At 37.4% G+C, this 23,341-nt stretch overlaps 3 protein-coding genes and 1 pseudogene across 3 annotated transcripts; 2 read left to right on the plus strand and 2 right to left on the minus strand.

Moving 5' to 3' along the window:
- Positions 1 to 1,190: 1,190 nt before the first annotated feature.
- LOC141828010 (putative 1-deoxy-D-xylulose-5-phosphate synthase 2, chloroplastic) lies at positions 1,191 to 4,636 on the minus strand. Its single transcript, XM_074715361.1, has 10 exons — positions 4,526 to 4,636; positions 4,250 to 4,405; positions 3,988 to 4,152; positions 3,756 to 3,906; positions 3,400 to 3,671; positions 2,696 to 2,969; positions 2,308 to 2,615; positions 1,939 to 2,220; positions 1,554 to 1,838; positions 1,191 to 1,466 (listed from the first exon to the last, which is right to left on the minus strand). Exons 1-10 carry the CDS (start codon positions 4,613 to 4,615, stop codon positions 1,320 to 1,322), a joined length of 2,130 nt encoding a protein of 709 aa, XP_074571462.1. The 5' UTR covers positions 4,616 to 4,636; the 3' UTR covers positions 1,191 to 1,319.
- Positions 4,637 to 6,013: 1,377 nt separating this feature from the next.
- On the plus strand, positions 6,014 to 9,436 carry LOC141827881 (putative 1-deoxy-D-xylulose-5-phosphate synthase 2, chloroplastic; annotated as a pseudogene).
- Positions 9,437 to 10,890: 1,454 nt separating this feature from the next.
- LOC141836161 (LRR receptor-like serine/threonine-protein kinase FEI 2) lies at positions 10,891 to 14,633 on the minus strand. The gene is made up of 13 exons (XM_074723588.1): positions 14,543 to 14,633; positions 14,329 to 14,467; positions 14,148 to 14,219; positions 13,668 to 13,739; positions 13,491 to 13,562; positions 13,333 to 13,404; positions 13,179 to 13,250; positions 12,884 to 12,999; positions 12,548 to 12,733; positions 12,136 to 12,468; positions 11,624 to 11,878; positions 11,203 to 11,336; positions 10,891 to 11,115 (listed from the first exon to the last, which is right to left on the minus strand). The coding sequence occupies exons 1-13, from the start codon at positions 14,631 to 14,633 to the stop codon at positions 10,891 to 10,893; spliced, it is 1,839 nt and encodes a 612-aa protein (XP_074579689.1).
- A 2,616-nt stretch (positions 14,634 to 17,249) lies between these two features.
- LOC141825059 (inositol hexakisphosphate and diphosphoinositol-pentakisphosphate kinase VIP1-like) lies at positions 17,250 to 21,215 on the plus strand. The gene is made up of 4 exons (XM_074712437.1): positions 17,250 to 17,367; positions 18,609 to 18,668; positions 20,570 to 20,616; positions 21,128 to 21,215. Exons 1-4 carry the CDS (start codon positions 17,323 to 17,325, stop codon positions 21,213 to 21,215), a joined length of 240 nt encoding a protein of 79 aa, XP_074568538.1. The 5' UTR covers positions 17,250 to 17,322.
- Positions 21,216 to 23,341: the final 2,126 nt, after the last annotated feature.

Raw genomic sequence — 23,341 nt, forward strand, 5'->3', positions numbered from 1 at the left:
GGAGGAAAAGATTCTCCCAATCCTTTCATTTACTTCCACTAAAGAAGAGGAAGAGAAAGCCAACTAAAAACAAAAAATCAACAACCAGCAAGTAAACAAGAAACCCCATTTTGAGCATATAAATCAACAAAGATCCATGCTGCAATGAATCATTGTATTTCTTCATATAAAACATGTTGAGTATAGAGCATCTGCATAAGAATCTTAAAGAGCATACGACATTTTAACTTCAACAAAGCTGTGTGACACATGAGAAAACAATGAGATTTCTATCTATTTTCTTCTAATAATTTACGCAAATTTTGTATGATTTGACTTGGTCTAAGCTATAAAAAACACAGTCAGCTTGCAATAAATAGACAAATATAATGAAAAACGAATCTAGAACCTGAACTACTCTAGCCAGGAAGTGTGCATGCGTTTCAACAGACGTGTGTTTCATGTATCCCTCAAAAGAATTTAAATAATAATAAATTTTAGTAATATTTTTCTTTGTTTGTTTTAAAAAGTTTTTTTAAAAAAAAATATGTTTGCCCATACAATATACCAAAAAAATTATTTTTTTAAAAAAATATTTGTTTTAAATTTATTTCCAATTTATTATTTTGTTAGTATTTTTAATAAAAAAAATTAGAATTTTTAGTGTTCCTTTTTTCCTTTCATAAAATGATTGAATGAAAAATATTTTATAATTTTTTTTCTTTAATAGAAAATAGCTTTTTAATGTTTTGTTCCAATTTTCAATGGTTGAAGAAATATTCATGTCTACAGCTCAAGATACAGCAGATGGCTTCACAACTCTATCAATCTTCCCCTCTACCTTGGGCATCTTCACTCATTTCATTTAATAGGGGTCGACTCTGAATCTGATGCCATTTTGTCTGCCAGATTAGTGTCATGCTCGTAAATAATATTCTTTATTTCAATGTCTCTTTGCAGCTGGGTACATTCTTTTTCTCCAAGATCCCTACGAGATTCTCTGATGACAAAAAGCCATTGCAATATGGAGAATATGATCACATCAGAAGAAATATTAAAGTTCAAATTGACCTTTACAAACTATGCTTGTACTTGTATACGCGAATCAAGTCTTACAATGTTTAGAAACAAGCTTGAACTTTGAACTACTCACGAAGAAGCAATAAGAATACAACCCTTCAATATGTAACAACAATGAAAACAAGGTGCGTGATTAACTGATAGTGCAGTGAAGAACAGATTACAAATATCTCATTACACTAACCCATATATGTAAGTTTAAAACCTATTGATAGTGTATTGACACCATTTCACTGACTTCCAGTTGAAGTCTTGTAGGTTCAGTGGAGCTGCCATGCTTCCTTAGGCTTGCCCAAAAGGGTAAGCACAGTTCTAGCAATGTGCTTGGAAGTAAGTCCAGCTGCTTCAATTTGGTCCTGAGGTGATCCATGGTCAATGTATCGATCTGGCAAAACCATTGACCTTGCCTGCAATGAAAACCAAATTTCAGACCAACAGCTCAACACAGTTACAACAGATTAAAAAGTCCATTAAATTTCTTGAAAAGAAGTTACCTTGAGCTGCTTATCAAGAAGCCCACTCAAGGTCAAGAAGTGCAGGACATGCGAACCGAAACCTCCAATGGAACCCTCCTCCACAGTGATCAGAATCTCATGTTCATTTGCCAGCCTTCTTATGAGCTCCACATCAAGAGGTTTACAGAACCGGGCATCAGCCACCGTGGCAACAATTCCAAGGTTCCTAAGTGAGTCTGCAGCTTTTATGCATGTCTGCAATATGGAGCCATATCCAAGTATGGCAACTCTATTTCCTTCCATCAGAATCCTACCCTTCCCAATCTGTTGAATCAAACAAAGTATGTGGTTTATTAGCTCTACTTGCTAATATCATCTTAGCTTTGTCAACAGATGCAAATTGTTGGGATGATAGGAAAAGAACCTCAAGAGGAGTTCCTTTGTAGTCTGGAGGCAGGGGAACCCCAACTCCATTGCCCCTCGGAAATCTGAAACAGCTTGGTCTGTCATCAATGGCCGCTGCTGTTGCAACCATATGTATTAGTTCAGCTTCATCAGCTGGCGCCATCACAACCATATTGGGTAAGCATGCCATGTATGTGATGTCAAATGCTCCACAATGAGTAGGTCCGTCAGCTCCAACAAGACCAGCACGATCCAGCGCAAACCGGACAGGAATCTTCTGTAAGTCGACATCATGAACTACCTGCATGGGTCATAGTTAATTGATCCATTAGAATTTGGTCTATTTTATAATAACCAAGAGATTATAATTTTTGTTCTATGCTCTTACTTGATCATATCCCCGTTGCAGAAACGAAGAATAGATAGCACAGAAAGGCTTGAGGCCTTCAGTGGCCAAACCAGCTGCAAATGTGACTGCATGCTGCTCTGCGATTCCCACATCATAGCATCTCTCTGGAAATCTCTTCTGGAAATAATTCAGTCCAGTGCCACTTCCCATGGCAGCATGCACAGCCACAATCTTGTCATCAAGGTCGGCCTCTTTGATAAGTGATTCTGAGAAGTATCGGGTGTATGAAAGGGTGGAGGATTTTGCCTCGAATTGCTTGCCAGTTTTTGGATTGAATTTCACAACACCTGCACCATGGAATACATGAATCAGATTACCATAGCTATCAGGGAAACTTCTAGCTTTGAGGAATGAGTGAAAGACTCACCGTGCATCTTGTCTGCAGCAGCCTCAGCAGGGGGATACCCCTTTCCTTTCTCTGTCACCATATGGATAAGGACAGGACCAGGAACTGGCATGGACTTTACCTCCTCGAAGATGGTGATCAAGTCGTCTACATTATGTCCATCAACAGGACCTATATAATACAGACCAAGCTCCTCAAACAATGTAGCACTAGAGGCACTTATCATTCCCCGAGCATATTCGTCTACCTTTGAAGCAATCTGATGTGCTTGCCCACCAATTTGCTTTGTGAGATTCTAAACAAAAAAAATTGGTGTAATGATCTTGGCCAACATAAAATTTTTTAAATAGACTAAAAGAAAATAGATCAAACACAATAAAGTTTACCTACCTGAGAAAAAGGAAAGCCATTTCTAAAACAATAAACATATATCTTTGCTATTGTTTTCTTTCTAAGTGAAAATAATTTCTTGCTTCTTCAAATGTAATCCCAACAGAAAGAACTATACTGTTGTTTTTAGAAACATATACACACCAAAATCTCCTTTTTGTGAGGTTTAATTGAAATAGGTCATAAATATTCTAAATGTGTGTATTTCACACATCAAGTGTTTGTTTAAGTGGATATATTCTACAAGTTCGGCAGCTCAACTTCATCAATTTGTTGCAGATATTATTAAAAAAGCAACAAATAGAGCATAATCTAGTTAAGGAGCAAGATTCTACCTTAGCAGCTTCACGTAGCATACGGAACTTTGTGCTGGATTGAAGCTTAGTAAGGGACCTGCTGAGTGCCCCAACAGGAGTTGCAGGTCCATCAAGGGTTGCAGTTGGAAGAGAAACTTGCTTATTATCATTCAACACGACGATAAGATTAGAATCCAAGTATCCAGCATTGTTCATTGCTTCATAGGCCTGGCCAGCAGTCATAGCTCCATCTCCAACCACTGAAATAACATGATTCGTCTTCCCTAGTAGATCTCTTGCAACAGCCATTCCTGTCAAACTCTCTAGGCGTAAACATCATCCTGACTTGAACACCGAACCATAAAAACAGATTTTATAAGTGTAAGTTAGCAAACCGAGTCCTGCAGAGATGCTTGTAGAACTGTGGCCAGCGCCAAAGGCATCATAAACGCTCTCATCTCTCTTGGGGAACCCAGCAAGCCCTGAGGTCTGCCTGATGGTATGCATCCTCGACCTCCTTCCAGTCAATATCTTGTGAGGATAGGCCTGTATTATCCCCAATTTGGATTTAGGCTTGAACCAGTTACTTTGGCTGCAAAACTTCTATGAATTTATAGTATTACTGACCTGATGACCGACATCCCAAATGATCCTGTCTTCAGGAGCATTAAACACATAATGAAGAGCCACAGTCAGTTCTACCACCCCCAAGCTGGAGCTCAAGTGCCCTCCAGTTTTCGAAACGGTGTGTACAACTTCCGCTCTGAGCTCAGCAGCCAGCTGCTCCAAATCCTATAGCAAACATTTTAAAGACAAAGTATTTCCCGCCAAATTAGTCACGAAAAGGTTCGATTTTTCGACCTATTTCTATGCAGATAGATAGGATCACCTTCCGGGAGAGGTTCTTCATGTGAATAGGGAAGTTGATTGTATCGAGGAGAGGCGTCGCCGGCTTCGCCCCCGAGTAATCGATCTTCCACCCATTCTCTCCCTTAGCAATCATCATCTTCCCATCGCCGTCTGGCCGGCACGCTCTCACAGCGAACTAAATAGGGAAAAAGAAAACACCGCAGACATGAGACTCAAACTCGGAATCCCAAGAAACAACGGAAAAATCAAACCTTCTTTGGTAAAAGATTCAAGAAATGGAACCCTAGCTAGCTACCTGTCTTCTTCTGCCATTGTTCGTGTTCGATCTCAGAGATCCGAGTAACGAGGCCGGGGAGGCCGCCATGAGAGAGCTTGAAGCCTCCATTTAGCGAGAGAGGTGTGTTTGGTGATCGGATGGGGGATGGCAGCATGCCATGGGTGGTTTAAATAGAAGGAGACAACCAAAGCCTCCCGACCAAATTTGATTTTGGAATCCGCCATCCGGTCCCACGATTATCTACGAACAGAAACAAATTATAGATTGATTATTCAATCTTTATCTATTATAATAAATATATCCTATAATAATTAATTCAATATGTCCATCTAATATTGCCTCTCTATAATAAAATAAATCAAAAAATTACAATTACCTTGAAATAAATCGAAAAATTACACTACTTTATCAACTTTTTCAAATTGATTCTTAAAATTCTTTTCAATTTCATTTCTCGGTGTTGGCCAAGTTATTGCATTTATTAATCTAAACATGAAGGCCAACTTGATATGGTTCAACATATTATCAAAGAGAGCATAGTATGGTCGCCATAAGAGACAACACTTTCTCAAATGATAAAGATTTAAAATTCATATAGTATATGTGTTCAGATGAAATATCATAGACGGTGAAATTATCAATCAATGAATAATCTGATGCGCGTGTTATTCAAAGATCAATAATGAAAAAGATAAAGAGACATGAAAGACACTTCAACGTAGAGTTAGAATGGAAAGGATCTCGATAAGCTACTTCCACGTTCAAATTAAGATTTACTTAAGGTATAAAGCTAGTGCAAGAAGAAGTAAAAGAGAGAGAGGTTGATGGAGCTGATGAGAGTGTGTGTGAGAGAGTCACCTTTGCATGTATCTTCTCTATAACTGTCAGTATCTTCATGTCAGAGTCAATGAGAGGATCAGATTCGATAGTTATTAGTTGTCTTTCTATTTGTTAAGCATCACATGTTTAAAGGAAGACATCTATAGGAGACCAAATCTGATAACTATATAACAACTTCTTCATTCACGCGGTACCACGTGTTCTGAAATGTTTATAGTTGTTGTCAGTGGGTCGATATAAAATGTGGGTTTGATCTGTGGATGAGGAAATGAGGTCGATGTGAAGTAGTCTTAAAGATAAATGAAGTCGGCAAGTTGGCCTTCATGTTTAGATTAATAAATGCAATAACTTGGGTAACGTCGAGAAATGAAATTGAAAAGAATTTTAAGAATCAATTTGAAAAAGTTGACAAAGTCTGCAAGGTAATTGTAATTTTTTCGATTTATTTTATTATAGATAATCGTGAGATCGATTGTGTATGGAGTTGTTAGGTAGTAAATTTCATCTTTAATAATCAATTATAATTTGTGTTCGTAGATAATCGTGGGACCGGATGGCGGATTCGCAAAATCAAATTTGGTCGGGAGGCTTTGGTTGTCTCCTTCTATTTAAACCACCCATGGCATGCTGCCATCCCATCCGATCAAACACACCTCTTCTCGCTAAATGGAGGCTTCAAGCTCTCTCATGGCGGCCTCCCCGGCCTCGTTCTCGGATCTCTGAGATCGAACACGAACAATGGCAGAAGAAGACAGGTAGCTAGCTAGGGTTCCATTTCTTGAATCTTTTACCAAAGAAGGTTTGATTTTTCCGTTGTTTCTTGGGATTCCGAGTTTGAGTCTCATGTCTGCGGCGTTTTCTTTTTCCCTATTTAGTTCGCTGTGAGAGCGTGCCGGCCAGACGGCGATGGGAAGATGATGATTGCTAAGGGAGAGAATGGGTGGAAGATCGATTACTCGGGGGCGAAGCCGGCGACGCCTCTCCTCGATACAATCAACTTCCCTATTCACATGAAGAACCTCTCCCGGAAGGTGATCCTATCTATCTGCATAGAAATAGGTCGAAAAATCGAACCTTTTTGTGACTAATTTGGCGGGAAATACTTTGTCTTTAAAATGTTTGCTATAGGATTTGGAGCAGCTGGCTGCTGAGCTCAGAGCGGAAGTTGTACACACCGTTTCGAAAACTGGAGGGCACTTGAGCTCCAGCTTGGGGGTGGTAGAACTGACTGTGGCTCTTCATTATGTGTTTAATGCTCCTGAAGACAGGATCATTTGGGATGTCGGTCATCAGGTCAGTAATACTATAAATTCATAGAAGTTTTGCAGCCAAAGTAACTGGTTCAAGCCTAAATCCAAATTGGGGATAATACAGGCCTATCCTCACAAGATATTGACTGGAAGGAGGTCGAGGATGCATACCATCAGGCAGACCTCAGGGCTTGCTGGGTTCCCCAAGAGAGATGAGAGCGTTTATGATGCCTTTGGCGCTGGCCACAGTTCTACAAGCATCTCTGCAGGACTCGGTTTGCTAACTTACACTTATAAAATCTGTTTTTATGGTTCGGTGTTCAAGTCAGGATGATGTTTACGCCTAGAGAGTTTGACAGGAATGGCTGTTGCAAGAGATCTACTAGGGAAGACGAATCATGTTATTTCAGTGGTTGGAGATGGAGCTATGACTGCTGGCCAGGCCTATGAAGCAATGAACAATGCTGGATACTTGGATTCTAATCTTATCGTCGTGTTGAATGATAATAAGCAAGTTTCTCTTCCAACTGCAACCCTTGATGGACCTGCAACTCCTGTTGGGGCACTCAGCAGGTCCCTTACTAAGCTTCAATCCAGCACAAAGTTCCGTATGCTACGTGAAGCTGCTAAGGTAGAATCTTGCTCCTTAACTAGATTATGCTCTATTTGTTGCTTTTTTAATAATATCTGCAACAAATTGATGAAGTTGAGCTGCCGAACTTGTAGAATATATCCACTTAAACAAACACTTGATGTGTGAAATACACACATTTAGAATATTTATGACCTATTTCAATTAAACCTCACAAAAAGGAGATTTTGGTGTGTATATGTTTCTAAAAACAACAGTATAGTTCTTTCTGTTGGGATTACATTTGAAGAAGCAAGAACTATTTTCACTTAGAAAGAAAACAATAGCAAAGATATATGTTTATTGTTTTAGAAATGGCTTTCCTTTTTCTCAGGTAGGTAAACTTTATTGTGTTTGATCTATTTTCTTTTAGTCTATTTAAAAAATTTTATGTTGGCCAAGATCATTACACCAATTTTTTTTGTTTAGAATCTCACAAAGCAAATTGGTGGGCAAGCACATCAGATTGCTTCAAAGGTAGACGAATATGCTCGGGGAATGATAAGTGCCTCTAGTTCTACATTGTTTGAGGAGCTTGGTCTGTATTATATAGGTCCTGTTGATGGACACAATGTAGACGACTTGATCACCATCTTCGAGGAGGTAAAGTCCATGCCAGTTCCTGGTCCTGTCCTTATCCATATGGTGACAGAGAAAGGAAAGGGGTATCCCCCTGCTGAGGCTGCTGCAGACAAGATGCACGGTGAGTCTTTCACTCATTCCTCAAAGCTAGAAGTTTCCCTGATAGCTATGGTAATCTGATTCATGTATTCCATGGTGCAGGTGTTGTGAAATTCAATCCAAAAACTGGCAAGCAATTCGAGGCAAAATCCTCCACCCTTTCATACACCCGATACTTCTCAGAATCACTTATCAAAGAGGCCGACCTTGATGACAAGATTGTGGCTGTGCATGCTGCCATGGGAAGTGGCACTGGACTGAATTATTTCCAGAAGAGATTTCCAGAGAGATGCTATGATGTGGGAATCGCAGAGCAGCATGCAGTCACATTTGCAGCTGGTTTGGCCACTGAAGGCCTCAAGCCTTTCTGTGCTATCTATTCTTCGTTTCTGCAACGGGGATATGATCAAGTAAGAGCATAGAACAAAAATTATAATCTCTTGGTTATTATAAAATAGACCAAATTCTAATGGATCAATTAACTATGACCCATGCAGGTAGTTCATGATGTCGACTTACAGAAGATTCCTGTCCGGTTTGCGCTGGATCGGGCTGGTCTTGTTGGAGCTGATGGACCTACTCATTGTGGAGCATTTGACATCACATACATGGCATGCTTACCCAATATGGTTGTGATGGCGCCAGCAGATGAAGCTGAACTAATACATATGGTTGCAACAGCAGCGGCCATTGATGACAGACCAAGCTGTTTCAGATTTCCGAGGGGCAATGGAGTTGGGGTTCCCCTGCCTCCAGACTACAAAGGAACTCCTCTTGAGGTTCTTTTCCTATCTTCCCAACAATTTGCATCTGTTGACAAAACTAAGATGATATTAGCAAGTAGAGCTAATAAACCACATACTTTGTTTGATTCAACAGATTGGGAAGGGTAGGATTCTGATGGAAGGAAATAGAGTTGCCATACTTGGATATGGCTCCATATTGCAGACATGCATAAAAGCTGCAGACTCACTTAGGAACCTTGGAATTGTTGCCACGGTGGCTGATGCCCGGTTCTGTAAACCTCTTGATGTGGAGCTCCTAAGAAGGCTGGCAAATGAACATGAGATTCTGATCACTGTGGAGGAGGGTTCCATTGGAGGTTTCGGTTCGCATGTCCTGCACTTCTTGACCTTGAGTGGGCTTCTTGATAAGCAGCTCAAGGTAACTTCTTTTCAACAAATTTAATGGACTTTTTAATCTGTTGTAACTGTGTTGAGCTGTTGGTCTGAAATTTGGTTTTCATTGCAGGCAAGGTCAATGGTTTTGCCAGATCGATACATTGACCATGGATCACCTCAGGACCAAATTGAAGCAGCTGGACTTACTTCCAAGCACATTGCTAGAACTGTGCTTACCCTTTTGGGCAAGCCTAAGGAAGCATGGCAGCTCCACTGAACCTACAAGACTTCAACTGGAAGTCAGTGAAATGGTGTCAATACACTATCAATAGGTTTTAAACTTACATATATGGGTTAGTGTAATGAGATATTTGTAATCTGTTCTTCACTGCACTATCAGTTAATCACGCACCTTGTTTTCATTGTTGTTACATATTGAAGGGTTGTATTCTTATTGCTTCTTCGTGAGTAGTTCAAAGTTCAAGCTTGTTTCTAAACATTGTAAGACTTGATTCGCGTATACAAGTACAAGCATAGTTTGTAAAGGTCAATTTGAACTTTAATATTTCTTCTGATGTGATCATATTCTCCATATTGCAATGGCTGTTTGTCATCAGAGAATCTCGCAGGGATCTTGGAGAAAAAGAATGTACCCAGCTGCAAAGAGACATTGAAATAAAGAATATTATTTACGAGCATGACACTAATCTGGCAGACAAAATGGCATCAGATTCAGAGTCGACCCCTATTAAATGAAATGAGTGAAGATGCCCAAGGTAGAGAGGAAGATTGATAGAGTTGTGAAGTCATCTGCTGTATCTTGAGCTGTAGACATGAATATTTCTTCATTAAAAACCATAGAAAATGAAAGGAAAAAAGGAACACTAAAAATTCTAATTTTTTTTATTAAAAATACTAACAAAACAAATATTTTTTTAAAAAAATAATTTTTTTGGTATATTGTATGGGCAAACTTAAAAAACTTTTTAAAACAAACAAAGAAAAATATTACTAAAATTTATTATTATTTAAATTCTTTTGAGGGATACATGAAACACACAAGTCTGTTGAAACGCATGCACACTTCCTAGCTAGAGTAGTTCAGGTTCTAGATTCGTTTTTCATTATATTTGTCTAGTTATTGGAAGCTGAATGTGTTTTTTATAGCTTAGACCAAGTCAAATCATACAAAATTTGCTTAAATTATTGGAAGAAAATAGACAGAAATCTCATTGTTTTCTCATGTCTCACACAGCTTTGTTGAAGTTAAAATGTCGTATGCCCTTTAAGATTCATATGCAGATGCTCTATACTCAACATGTTTTATATGAAGAAATACAATGATTCATTGCAGCATGGATCTTTGTTGATTTATATGCTCAAAATGGGGTTTCTTGTTTACTTGCTGGTTGTTGATTTTTAGTTTTTCAGTTGGCTTTCTCTTCCTCTTCTTTAGTGGAAGTAAATGAAAGGATTGGGAGAAGCTTTTCCTCCACTCAAATTTACTTTCCAGAATCTGGATATATAAACACTATTCATATGCAATGGAGTTTAAATTTAAGAACAAAATAATCTTAAAAAAAGTATATTTATTTAATGCAGATTGCAGAGCAGTAGTGGATAGTGTTGGTTCAGAGGACAGGTTCTGCATCTCTTTGATGGGAGACATCCCCTTCCAGATTTTTCTTTTGAATGGCAATAAGCCTGCTTGAGAAATTGTTATCATCGATCCACACATCCAAACAAGCAATCTCTAACGTCAAAATTTCTTAGCTAAGGCTCGATGAGCAGAGAGCCCTGATTTACATGCAGCATTTTTGTACAAAAGCAAGTTTTCATGCACTCGTGAAAGCATTCAAATTAGATGTACAAATGAGATTCATAGAGCTCGTCGTTCAAGCAGGGCGACATGATCTCCTCCTCGAGCATCTGTAAGACCCTACTCATGGAAGGGCGGTTGTCGGGGTTTGCATCAGTGCACATTGCAGCAATGTCAATGATTGCTTCTACTGCTTCGACATCTACACTACCGCACTTCCTGTCGATAATTTCATCCAAACAGTTTGCTTCTGCCAGCGTATTTAACTGTCAAATGTATAAGAAGTCAAACAAGTTGAGCAGGGAGGTCGATTATGGGTAAATAAATAACAAGAAGCACGAGTGTTTTCTTACCCAGCCAACGATGTCCAATCCTCGTCTCACAAAGGATGGATCTGTAGGCCTTTTTCCAGTCACTAACTCCAACAAGAGGACGCCGAAGGAATATGCATCTGACTTATCTGTTGCAACTCCACTTTGGAGGTATTCTGAGAGACAGGAAAAAGACTACTATTAATTACAACTGAGAGTGATTCATAATACATTTGGTAGAAGCCAAAGTTGTAGTTTGATGAATCAATTAAATCTTACAGATCATATCATCTAGCACGGTTCAAACTTTTATCTACTCTTTCATGAATTCGTTTAGATATCAAAATATCTCTCTATATCCATCAGAGTTGGCTGCCTATTGAGTATTTCCTCTCGAAACATTATAGTGTCTTAAAAATTATACTGTTGAGGGCACCAGTAATTTTCAAAGTTAGTAGAAAACCTGGTGCGAGGTAGCCAAAAGTGCCTGCTACTACTGTGGTGACATGTGCATCGCCATCTACAAGCAATTTAGAAAGACCGAAATCTGACAGATGGGGCTCCAGGCTCCTATCGAGTAAAATGTTGCTAGATTTGAAGTCCTTGTGAACTATTCTGGGAGTGCAATCATGGTGCAAGTATGCTAGTCCTTTTGCAGCGCCAAGAGCAATCTTCATACGTGCATTCCAGTTCAATGGGTGTTCTTCTTGACTATCTTCTGGAAAAAGAAAGATTCAGTGAACTAAAAAGAAAAGAATGCATAGCCAATATCTTCAAATGATAGGAATCAATGTCATGTCTAATGGAGAGACAACAAAGAAGAAATCTTTTGTAAGGGGAGATCTGAATAGTTAGACATGGATAAATATTATGTTATACTACAAAGAGAGTTAACATGCTTTCTAACTCATCATTTACAAAGAAATTAAGAAAAATTTCCCCACAAAAAATATACTTTTTGCTTGAGAAAATTACCATGAAGGTAATGATCTAGGCTCCCCAAACCCAAATAATCATAAATGAGAAGCCTTGTAGATCGGAGTCTACAATAGCCTCGAAGATTCACAAGGTTGATGTGCTTGATACTACCCAAAATCTCAAGCTCCCTCTCAAAAATCTGATCTGATATCTCACGGTTCCTATCAATCTTTTTAACAGCAAAAACACAGTTATCATCAATCACCATCTTGTAGACTGTACCAAATCCTCCAGAACCAATCATATCATCTTCATCAAGCAACTCCAGCTTTTTTATAATATCTTGAGATGAATATGGGAGATTTCCATGAAAAATAACAAGCTTGCTTCCTGAGAAGAAACATATTGAGTCAAATAGGTTACAGCAGGATTGAGTCCAATTAGTAGGGATTTAAACAACTGAACTTACCACCATCTTGCACAAGTTGTTTCTTTACTTTTACATAGTTTCCAACAAGTCTTTCCTTTCTTGACAGTAAGCAGATCCATAAGAATGCAAGAATTGTAACTAAAGCAAGGGCCATGGTAGTGACAGCGCCAATGATGATACCATTCAAAAAATGTGATGATCTTTTGGATGAAAATGATGCTAATCCTGAAAATTTTTTAAGGCTTAGTTAAAGATGCACCAAGGGCATTATGAACCAAAAATAGGCAAGCTCCTTTGCAAAAAGAAAAATCAAATGGATGGAGCAAGTTCAGTAGCTCCCAGCAAGAAGAAAAGTTATGCTTTCTTCAAACATACCAGGAGAAGCATACACGTCGGAATGTGGTAGTACTGCAGGAAAGCCCAATGTACCACCAGTACGATGACAAACTTTATGAATTGGCAAACCACATAGTTCCAAATTCCCAACAAACCTGCATTAGCTTCCCTTCTAAATTATCATATAGATACTTGAACTAAAACATCGGAAGAGTAGTGGGCACTTAGTGAAATGTAACAAAACCTCGGTTGCCCTAGTAAACAATTGGATCCCATGTACACAAGTAATGATGCAAGTCAATGAAGCATCAGAGAGAATACAAGAATTACTCACGAAGTGCTTTGAAAAGTTCCAAGGACTCCAACAGTTGGAACCTCACCAGACAAGAAATTTGTTGATAAATTTCTACAGTTGAAGAAATCACTGTCAAACATTTAACTCTGAAATGGGAAACCGCTGAGCCACCAATAATTACATGAAGACTCACAGAACTCGTAGTTGGCTCAGCCGGCCAATAGTTGGTGGAATTGTGCCCCTGAGTAAATTGTTAGACAAGTCCCTACATTTTTTTTAATATCAAGCTCAAGAAAACTGAATGAACAAATAACAATAGAGCAAAAGAGAACCAGGGATTGGAGAAAGTACAGGATGGTAAGGTACACAAGTTCTCCAATCTCAGGTGGAATGTTTCCTTGAAGGTAGTTATCTCTCAGATATCTTCAAAGAAAGTGTGAAAATTTCATGCAACAAGATCCAGTAAATTTGCATTGCTAATAACTAAAATAAATAAATAAATATATGACTGAGAAGAAAAAGGTATACAATGCTCTTAGCTCAGTGCAGTTTTTTATCTCAATTGGAATAGGACCATGCAAGCTGTTCCGATGTAAAGCCCTGCCACAATACACATTCCATCCTTGTAAGAATTCATTAGCTTACAGCTACTCGAGATTAGAAAAAGTCATCTGAAATAACTATCTCATCATTTTCATGACTACGATGAGTTCTGGGCATTGAAAGAACACTCTTCTCTTACTTCAATACTATCTCAAATTGAGATCAAACACTAGTTAGGAAGATATCATTTTAAGAAAGAGTTTATTGAAGAGAAACAAAAATAAATTCTAAGGTTTTGTATGGTCATCTACCAAATGGTGGATCAAAGTCCCCTTGTTCGGTGTTTCGTATACCGCTACATATTTACATGTCTTTTATTTTTTGGTCAGAATCGCCACGTAATGGCTTGCAGACATTCAAAGATTTTCTATAGGAAAAAAGGACTGAAAAGAAAAATGTCCTTACAATCTCTGAAGCCTTTGGAGCCGGCCAATACTCGTGGAGATGATGCCGCCGAGTTGCATATAAGGTATGTCACTGCCATGGAGCATCAAGTAGGATTTGGTCAAGTTAGACGTACACAAAGAGAAAAGATAGAGAATCGAAATTGCTAGCAAAAGATTCGTATATAGGACAGAACAGATACATTGACCGGACAGTGAGGTCGGAGAGGTGGCAGGATACGCCGAACCAGGATGAGCATGGGTGGGCATCGGTACGCCGCCAGCTCCACAGCAGTTGCTTGGAATCGTTGAAGCCCATCTTGAGCTCCAGCAGAGCCTCACCTGCGAACCAAACCAAATCCACTCACTCCACTAGCTTTCCCACTCGATCAAACCGTATAAAGTAGAGAATTTTACCATCAGGAGTTAAGGCGCGGGTGAAGGCCAGAAGTGAGGCGAGAGTCCACCATGAAATGGCGATGTTGACGGCGAGTTGCTTCCTCACCATTTACTACTTCCTCGCTTGGACTAGGGGGAAGCTGAGGTGAATAGCAAAGGAGGAACGGAGACTCAGAGAGCATAAATTAGGGATGACACTGCGGGTCCGTGTCGGGAACCGTGCAGCGACGTAGACGTCGGATCTCAATTCAAACTCAAATTGAGGAGTGTCGGTACGCAATATTGAATATTGGAGGGCAATTAATTTAAATCGAAAGTTTGACTCTCAACATTTGAATTTTATAAATTTTAATTTTTTTTTCTCCTTTAGCTGTTGCTGTGCTTAATTTATCTAATTTTTACCTCTTTATCTTGTTATTGTTTTTCATTGTACTTAGAAAATATTTGTAAGTTATTAGTAAGACTAAGACATTACATGAGAAATTAAAGAATTGATTGATGTCAATTGATAATTCTAAAGTTAAGGACCAAGTTGAAATTTTGCCTTAGAAAACCATATGAGATTGCTTAGGGGTGTAAATCACCATAATAATAATATGAAAATATTGATATTAATTTGAGTTTGAGCTTAATATATATATATGAATTCGGTTTGAAGTTTGATTGAAGTTCAAAAATATAGTAAAAGAGGGTAAGAGTTCGAATTTTGATGAAACTAGCAATATTCTCCTCCGTCTTGATCAATTACAGTTTCTCGATTTACCTCCTCACAGATGGTCGTGGGGTCGATCGTGTGGGACCGCTGAGATAGCGGATTCCATCTTTTTGAAGAAGAAGTTCAAAAATATAAGTAATTTTGATTCCAAATAAAATTCAAGCCCAAGTATAATTCAAATATGGTAGAATTGAATTATAGTGCAAAATGATTTAATTTTAAATTATTTGAATAAGTATATTTAAATTAGAATTATGTAAAAATAATTAGAATTTGATTCAAATTTGACTATGAATAACTTGTGAATAATAGAATAAAATATTATAAATGATTAAAAAAATTATCTAGTATATTAATTCTATTCGAATTTGATAATTTAGAATATAAATTAAATATTTTTTGAACGACTTTGAAAACAGATTCATTTGCAATCTAGATTGTCACAGCATTTCCTTTCCATCTAAACTTTAACAAAAGATAGAATTTATCATTTTAACGGTCTCACATGGTCGATCTCATATGGTGGCCATTATTGTAGCTTCGTTGAAATTTGATCTTTGTCCATTTCAATAAATTTATTTTATAGTAATCAATTCAATTATGTCTCGGAGTTCCTTTTCTTCTTCAACAAGTCTGTCTCTCTTGGAACTCCTTCCCATCTAAACTTCAGTAGTGGAATCCGTCACTCTAACGATTTCACACGATCAGTCCTACGACTATCTGTGAGAAAATAAATTAAGAAGCTATAGTTGATCACGATGAATCTTTCCCATCTAACTTTTGTAAAAATGTGAAATCCACCACTCCAGCGGCTCTACAAAATCGGTCCTACGATCATATGTGAGGGGTAAATTAAGAAGTTATAGTTGGTCATAATTAAGAAGGGCATTGTCTTGATCTCGTCGAAATTGCGCTTGCACGTAACGGTGCGCGTATATTACACCTTTGCACGTGTTTCGCACGTGAATTGTCGGAGAATAAGACGGAATGAACGACTCGTTGGATTGCCCGTGGGCCCGAGCTTGAAACCGAAACGAGAAGTGAGGCATCAATCATGTGGACATCTTTCTTCCAACTGGGTGCAAAACTGGGTCGACTGGGTCAATGTCAGGAATCGAACTGGCTTGGTGCTGGCTGCTTTAGACGGACCAATGGCCACCACCAGATATTCCATGGCCCATTCACGGAGTCCGCATGCGTTAGTCGAGACAGGCGGCAGGAAGAAATTTAAATTAAATTAAAATCTTTAATATCAGATGGTATTTAAATTCTTTTTTAAATCCAATTATATATATTTTAAAAAACGTATACTTTAGTTGAAAAAGATTATTGTTTAAAAATAAATATAATACGTTTTTCGGGCATATAGCTAAATTGGAAATCTGATTCGAATTTTGAGACCCAGATCAACCGAGATCGGTTTCCTGGTCCCTGTCTTACGAGCGACACTGGGAAGAGAGCACGCTATCATACCGTTGTATGATTCATAATTTCTCTTGTACAGTGCTCCACCCACGCGTTCACGACTGCGATTCGCGAGAATGTTCGACAAGGCAGCTGCAACGTGTAACCAATAACAAGCTAGGTAAACTAAGGGGTAGCGTGAAAGAAGAAATTAAACTTGATCAACAACGCTACTTCGGACAATTACGTTCTTAAATGCCGCCTCCGCAATTAGCAAGCGCCTTCGAGGACTCTTCATATAAAATTCCGAATTAATTATTAAAAATTTTAGGTTAAATTAGTCAGCCAGCCTTATTTAGTGGTCCGTCTCCATTTGCCAACTTATTGCTCCCTTTTTAAGCAACGTTTTCTCTGATTAATCACTCTTTTCTCTCATCCATTCCCTCGAGCTTTCTGTGTTCAGTTGCGATTGGTGGCGGCGATGGCAAGTATGGCGGAACTGTAACTTCGCAGATTCGAATCCTACTAAAAGTCTAGGTATCGCGTCGAATCGTCTATCTCGATTCTTTTGGTGCGACCCCAAGATAGGTGGATACGATCGTTTCTTTGGAACATTCGGCACAATACCGCGACCCCAAGATTGATAGGTGGTGGTGGAGAACGGCGGGGTGGAGCAGAGATGACAGACAAGATCAAGATTGGCGTCTGCGTGATGGAAAAGAAGGTGAGACGCCGTCAGGTTTGATTGTTCGTCTTGCGTTTTGGAAACTTTTTCTTGGGGCGTGAAATCTTCTGACGAGAAATGACGTGGCATGATTCTTTGCTCTTTGTTTCTATATTCTGCTTTATCTCTTTCCTTCGGTTTCTTGAGTTGTTCTCTCGTTCGCTCTTGGTGTCGTGGATGGCCGACATGTTTGTCTCTTTCCTTTGATTTCTTGGAGTTACCCTTTAATCAAGTTCTTCTGTTGTGGATTGTCGACATTTGGATGTCTCTTTGGGGCAACATTTCGTTTGCTTTTTTTCTCATTTTGCCCTTGTGAAGTGTATAAACATCTGGTTTCTTTTAGAAGCATATTTTCCCTTTTTCTTGTGGCGTGAAATCTTCCGACGAGAAATGACGTTACATGTTTTTTTTGCTCTTTGTTCTATATTCTGTTTTATCGCTTTCCTTTGGTTTCTTGAGTTTCATTTGGATGTCTCTTTGGGACAAGAGTGCTGAGTGAACAAAGAGCGGTAGGATGATTTCGTTTGTTTTTTTTCTCATTTTGCCCTGATGAAGTGTACAGATACTCGTTTCTTTTCTTAATAAGTGGTGGTAATGCTTATATCTCTCGTTAAATTGATGTCCCCGATGATGATCATGAAGACCTGCAAATCTCAACTATTTGAATTCAGCTACACAATTGTATCACTCCATTCCACTATAATTAACGCTATATTACTATTAGGGATTTACTCTTTATACAATTAACTCTAAATTAATCCAAATTATGTAATTATAAAATCCATTGATCGTCTCCGAACACATTTATCATCTCAATCAAATTTCTCTTTTCTTGGTGCTACAACTAATTGCATCTTTCCTAGTAACTTCATAGATTCATCTTAGTGTCCTCACCTCTTTTGTACATTATTCCCTAACTGCCATACACTTTGATTCATGATGAACCATACCTCAGTTTTATACAATTTTTATTTTAGCCCAAGGAGCACACAACTTTCATATTCTCAAGCTCGTTCCTGTTTCATCCACTCATTTTTTATTTTATAACGGTACTTTCACTGCTCTCTCACTCATTCCTCAATCCATCACCAAATTTTTGTGGTGAATTTGTAGCTTTTGGTTGTTTTTTCTCTCATTACTTATTCTTGTGGACATTTAGAACAAATTTCTATCGATAATTTTTCCTTCATTAGAAAAGAATGTTGGCTATTATTCTTACATTATGAATTGTTGCATTATAGGTCTCATCTGCACCTATGGTCCAAATCTTGGAGAGGTTGCAGGCTTTTGGAGAATTTGAGGTGCGTTCTTTGTTTCTTGATTGGTTGTTTGACCTTTTAGGTTTTCATCTTCCTCTGGAAACAAAAATCTTGAAGCATGTGGCAGAATGCACTAGTTTCATGGTCAAGCTTTTTCACCCAGCTTATACTTGATTATAAATTTCATCAATTATACTCTGTTTGCATATCTCATCTCCAACTATGTTGATAAGCATCCTTTTGACCAAATACAAATGCATTTGAGAGAGTATTTGTACAAATTACACGAGACCTAGAAAATGCTTGATGTTGTTTTATGTATTGTTTTTCTTGTAAAACATTTTGCATATATACTAGGTGATTGCATTCATCTTGGTCATTTGTTATTGACACATTGAATTCGGTGATGCATCTATTTCAAGTTTTTAGGAAATCAGTAACGTTCAGAATGTTTTTATTATTAGTGAATGATGTATATATGGAACTGCAGATATGTCAAACAGTAGAATTCTCTTGTAATACATGTTTTCTTTCTCAAGTTGCCATTCAATCTCAGCTCATGAACTAGTAAGTTGCATTGGATAACTATTAAGTATAAACAAAACTTACAGAACGAATTTAATCATATTCTTGTTTCTTTTTTATTGTCTTGTTGGTTCACTTTGATTAATTTTATTAGACGTATTATGTTTCTATAATCATGCTTTATCTTTTGTTTAGGCCATTTCAAGGTTAATCATTGATTGCGTTCTCTGATACTGATAATTTATTTGATTGGGAGGTGTGTGATAATGTAGAAGAAAAGTGAAATATATGTGATCAGACAGACCATATAATGTGAATGAAGATATCTTGCAAAGATTTTGAAGATTTTTTTTTTTCTTCTCAAGGGGACACCTAACCTTCTTATGCAGTGGCAAATATAAAATGTTTTAGTCAAGAAGGCAAACTAATACTAGTTCTCCCAGTATTAATTAAGAGATGTAAATGATAAAGGATAGTTAGTAATTTGTTATAATATATTGATAAATTTTATCAAAATTTGGGGTGGGTGGGTGGAGGCACCACCCTAGCTCGCCTATGTTTGTTAGCCCTCGTTGTTATGTATGGCATAGTCATGTTTTTGTTTCTCTTCATTCATCTCATCATCAACAAGCCATGTTAGCCTCAACTATTTGGGTTCAACAACAAAGATCAATCCTTCCATTGGACTCTACATGAGACTTATACCATGTTAGGTCAATCAACTCAATTCTTACACTAGCTGATAGGTGGTGTTTGCTTCTGTTCTTATGTATGAAATAGTTATGTTTCTGGCTCTCTTCATTCATATTATCATCATCCAGCCATGTTAGTCCTAACTATTTAGGGTCAGCACAAAAGATCTTATCCTCCCATTGAACTCTACACAAGGCATAATGGAATTCAACACAAGGCTTAATGCTACGTCAATTGTTCAATTCTTAAACTAGCTGACAGGAGCAATTTCTGTTTCTCTTCATCACATCATCGTCTTCCAGCTATGTTAGTCCTAAATATCTAGGGTTTAGGGTCAACAACAAAGAAGTTAACTTTCCATTAAACTCTATGCAAGGCTTATTCCATGTTAGTCCTAAAAATCTAGGGTTTAGGGTCATCACATATTTATCTCTTTTTGTCAGGTAAACTGCATTTCATTGGCCACAATATTTCCTTGGCTAAAAGTGTATTTATTTGCATTGACCTTAGCCATTAGTCAGTTTTTTTTTATATATAGCAAATTGGCAATAAATTCCCCTCTCCTTTTCCTTTATGAACTTGGTGAATTGTTCTTGTTCTGCTCAATCATGAAATATTTTTTTGTTATTATTATTATTATCTTTATTTTGCTTAAAGTGAATTGCTACATGTCTCTGTATTGCTTGATGACCAATTCAATCTAATATCTTTCTTTGTGGATGAAGATTATAATTTTTGGGGACAAGGTTATTATTGAGGATCCAATAGAGAGGTGAGTCACATGATCACAGTTTGCTTTATTTTTTTCCTTTAGAATTTTCATTATTGACTTATTGTGATTCTGTCATTTCACTCTAGTAATGCACTATAAACACATTACTATGATGTACCTTTTCAGGTCTTCCACATCATTAAATATAATTGAATTAATGCATTTTGGCTAGTCACTAGCTGGTATGATGTGCCTTGCTCTATTCTCAACTAGTCATGAATGTATGATATGCTACAGAGCAATAGGTCAAAACCCACTGTTTTATTTAGTGAAGTTTGATACTCATGGACCATGGTGCGGTTCCCCAAAAGAAGATTTTAACTTAGATATTTAGTTTTTGTAGATCTTTTTCAATTTGCACTGGTTTCCTTGTTCTGTGCGACCTTTGCATGAAAAATTATATATCTTTTTTTAAGGATACTTCTTGGTTAACCTAAAACATGTCTTTCGGCCAAAAAAAAAAAAACAATTTTCTTTAACCATCATTCTCTAAATATGCTCAACATTTCAGCTGGCCAATTTGTGACTGCTTGATTGCCTTCTACTCCTCTGGTTACCCACTTCAAAAAGCTGAGATGTATGCAGCTCTCCGGAAGTAAGTTCCTTTCCTTTAGTTTGCAAATGAGTTGTTTTTCTAATAAAACTAACATCCACTATATTTTGTTGTATTTACAGTCCTGACATTTGGAAATGCTCATCTTGTCTGTTGTTTTATTTCTGTTTTAAATTCATTCTCCTAAATTTTGTTCATAGGCATGTTTTTAGTCATTTGATTAAGTGGAATATTCTTTTCACGTATCAATTTATCATGTTCAAGTTTTATATTTTTCTATCAATTAAATAAACAATATGTACTTGGGATGACAGCTTTAGTAATCAGTAAAGCTCGTAAAAATTAGCATATGGAATTTCTCATTCTTAGGCAACTTGACACATTAATTTGAGATTCAAAGTAACATTTGTTCTTGTAAAACTTGAAATTTAAAAGATTATGCTTTGAAAACTACCTTCTTAATTTTCTACATGCAACTTATGCTAATAGGTGTACATCCAAACTAGTCATCATTTCGTAAAAGGATGTAGCAATTCTGTATTACGAAACCTAGGCTATGATAGTTTCTGTTTTCTTTAAATCCACCATTCTCTTTTGTTTTTTCTCTTGGATAGAGGGAATAATTTATTACATGCATTATCTGCATTTGGTTGTAGGCTATTTGCAGACTATTTTAATACAATCCGTTCACACATCTTGCTTGTGCTCAACACACCAAATTATAGACATCTGATGTGTGTGATCCTAATTTATGCCATAATAACACATAGTTTAGCATAGCGTACCTCTATCATGGTCAATGAACCCATTCCTTAACCTGAGATAAGCAAATAAATGAGCACAGATATGCAAAGTAGGTATACAATAACAACATTAACATAGATATAAATTAAGGCTCAATAACAGAGGTATACTATTGATATATCATAAATTTGAGATTGAATGTAAACAAAGGAACTACAAGAATCTTCAACAATCATCCATAGTATCTGTATATTTCTTCATTGCAACAGTCTATCACATATGTATACTTCTCCAAACATACAAAATAAATACTAACTAAAATATATGATAGATGATAATCAATGTGTATGGACCTAGTTTACACCAATTTGCATAATCACAGACTCCACAAGCCTAAATCATACACCTCCACCAAAAAATTGCATGATCCTCAACTCATCCACACAGTAGCCATTGCAACGAGTCACATGACTCCTCATCTCTGCCCCAAAATACACTACAATAACAAGGCTGCTCTAGTATCCATCTGATCACCCACCTCAATTTCTGCTCATCCACAACATTACTCATTCATCCCATACATGGAGTCCATAAGGCTGTACTATCATACTTCTCGTGGTTCCATTCATTCGCCTTCTTCTTCTTTGGCCATCCTTAACATTGCTCAATCACTCAACACAACTGCATCGTTGAGGCAATACTACCATACTGTATGAGGTTTGTCCAGAAGATCAACAATCTTTTTGTCTGCCCATTACTCTTCTTAGAGATGCAACCCGAAACAACCAATCACACAACACTTTGCTCTTGATCTCTTCCCACATGTAACACCACTTTGACTACAACCCACAAAACCTTGTATAATCCCACTTGTCAATTTGATTGACCACCTGATCTGATCACATCAGCACCAAGGACTCACTTCACCTGGATAAGACAATTACCTATTAGTCTATAACTGCCATTTTATAAGGAGATTATCCACTGGAAAGGAAAGGGGTTAGAAACCTATGTTGATTAGTGACTCCTTGCTTGCAAATTGCTGCCCATTTGAAAGTTGAATTCTTTCAATTACTGGAAATTTTGATTTACATGATCAATTATAACTTTGAATCAATAGATCAATCAATATATTTATATGCTTAATGAAATAAATTGGAGAACATAGATACAAAAATAAACAATCTACTGTAACATCGAATGAAGTTGTTGAAATAAGTCTGGAATGGTTTAGTTGAGCTAATGTTATGGCTGACAAGATTCATATATCAATATGAGACACAATGATGAAGTAGCCCTGAGTTTATACCTGACAAGATCCATATATCAATATGAGACATAACGATGAAGTAACCCTGACTGGAACAAAATGTCTTCCAAAGAAGTGTAGAACTGTAGATGCAACTAATTTCATCGAGTAGTTTAGGA

This window comes from Curcuma longa, chromosome 1 (assembly GCF_044706935.1).
Source record: "Curcuma longa cultivar G26 ecotype Majalengka, Jawa Barat chromosome 1, ITB_CL_G26_1.1, whole genome shotgun sequence".
Taxonomy (NCBI): domain Eukaryota; kingdom Viridiplantae; phylum Streptophyta; class Magnoliopsida; order Zingiberales; family Zingiberaceae; genus Curcuma; species Curcuma longa.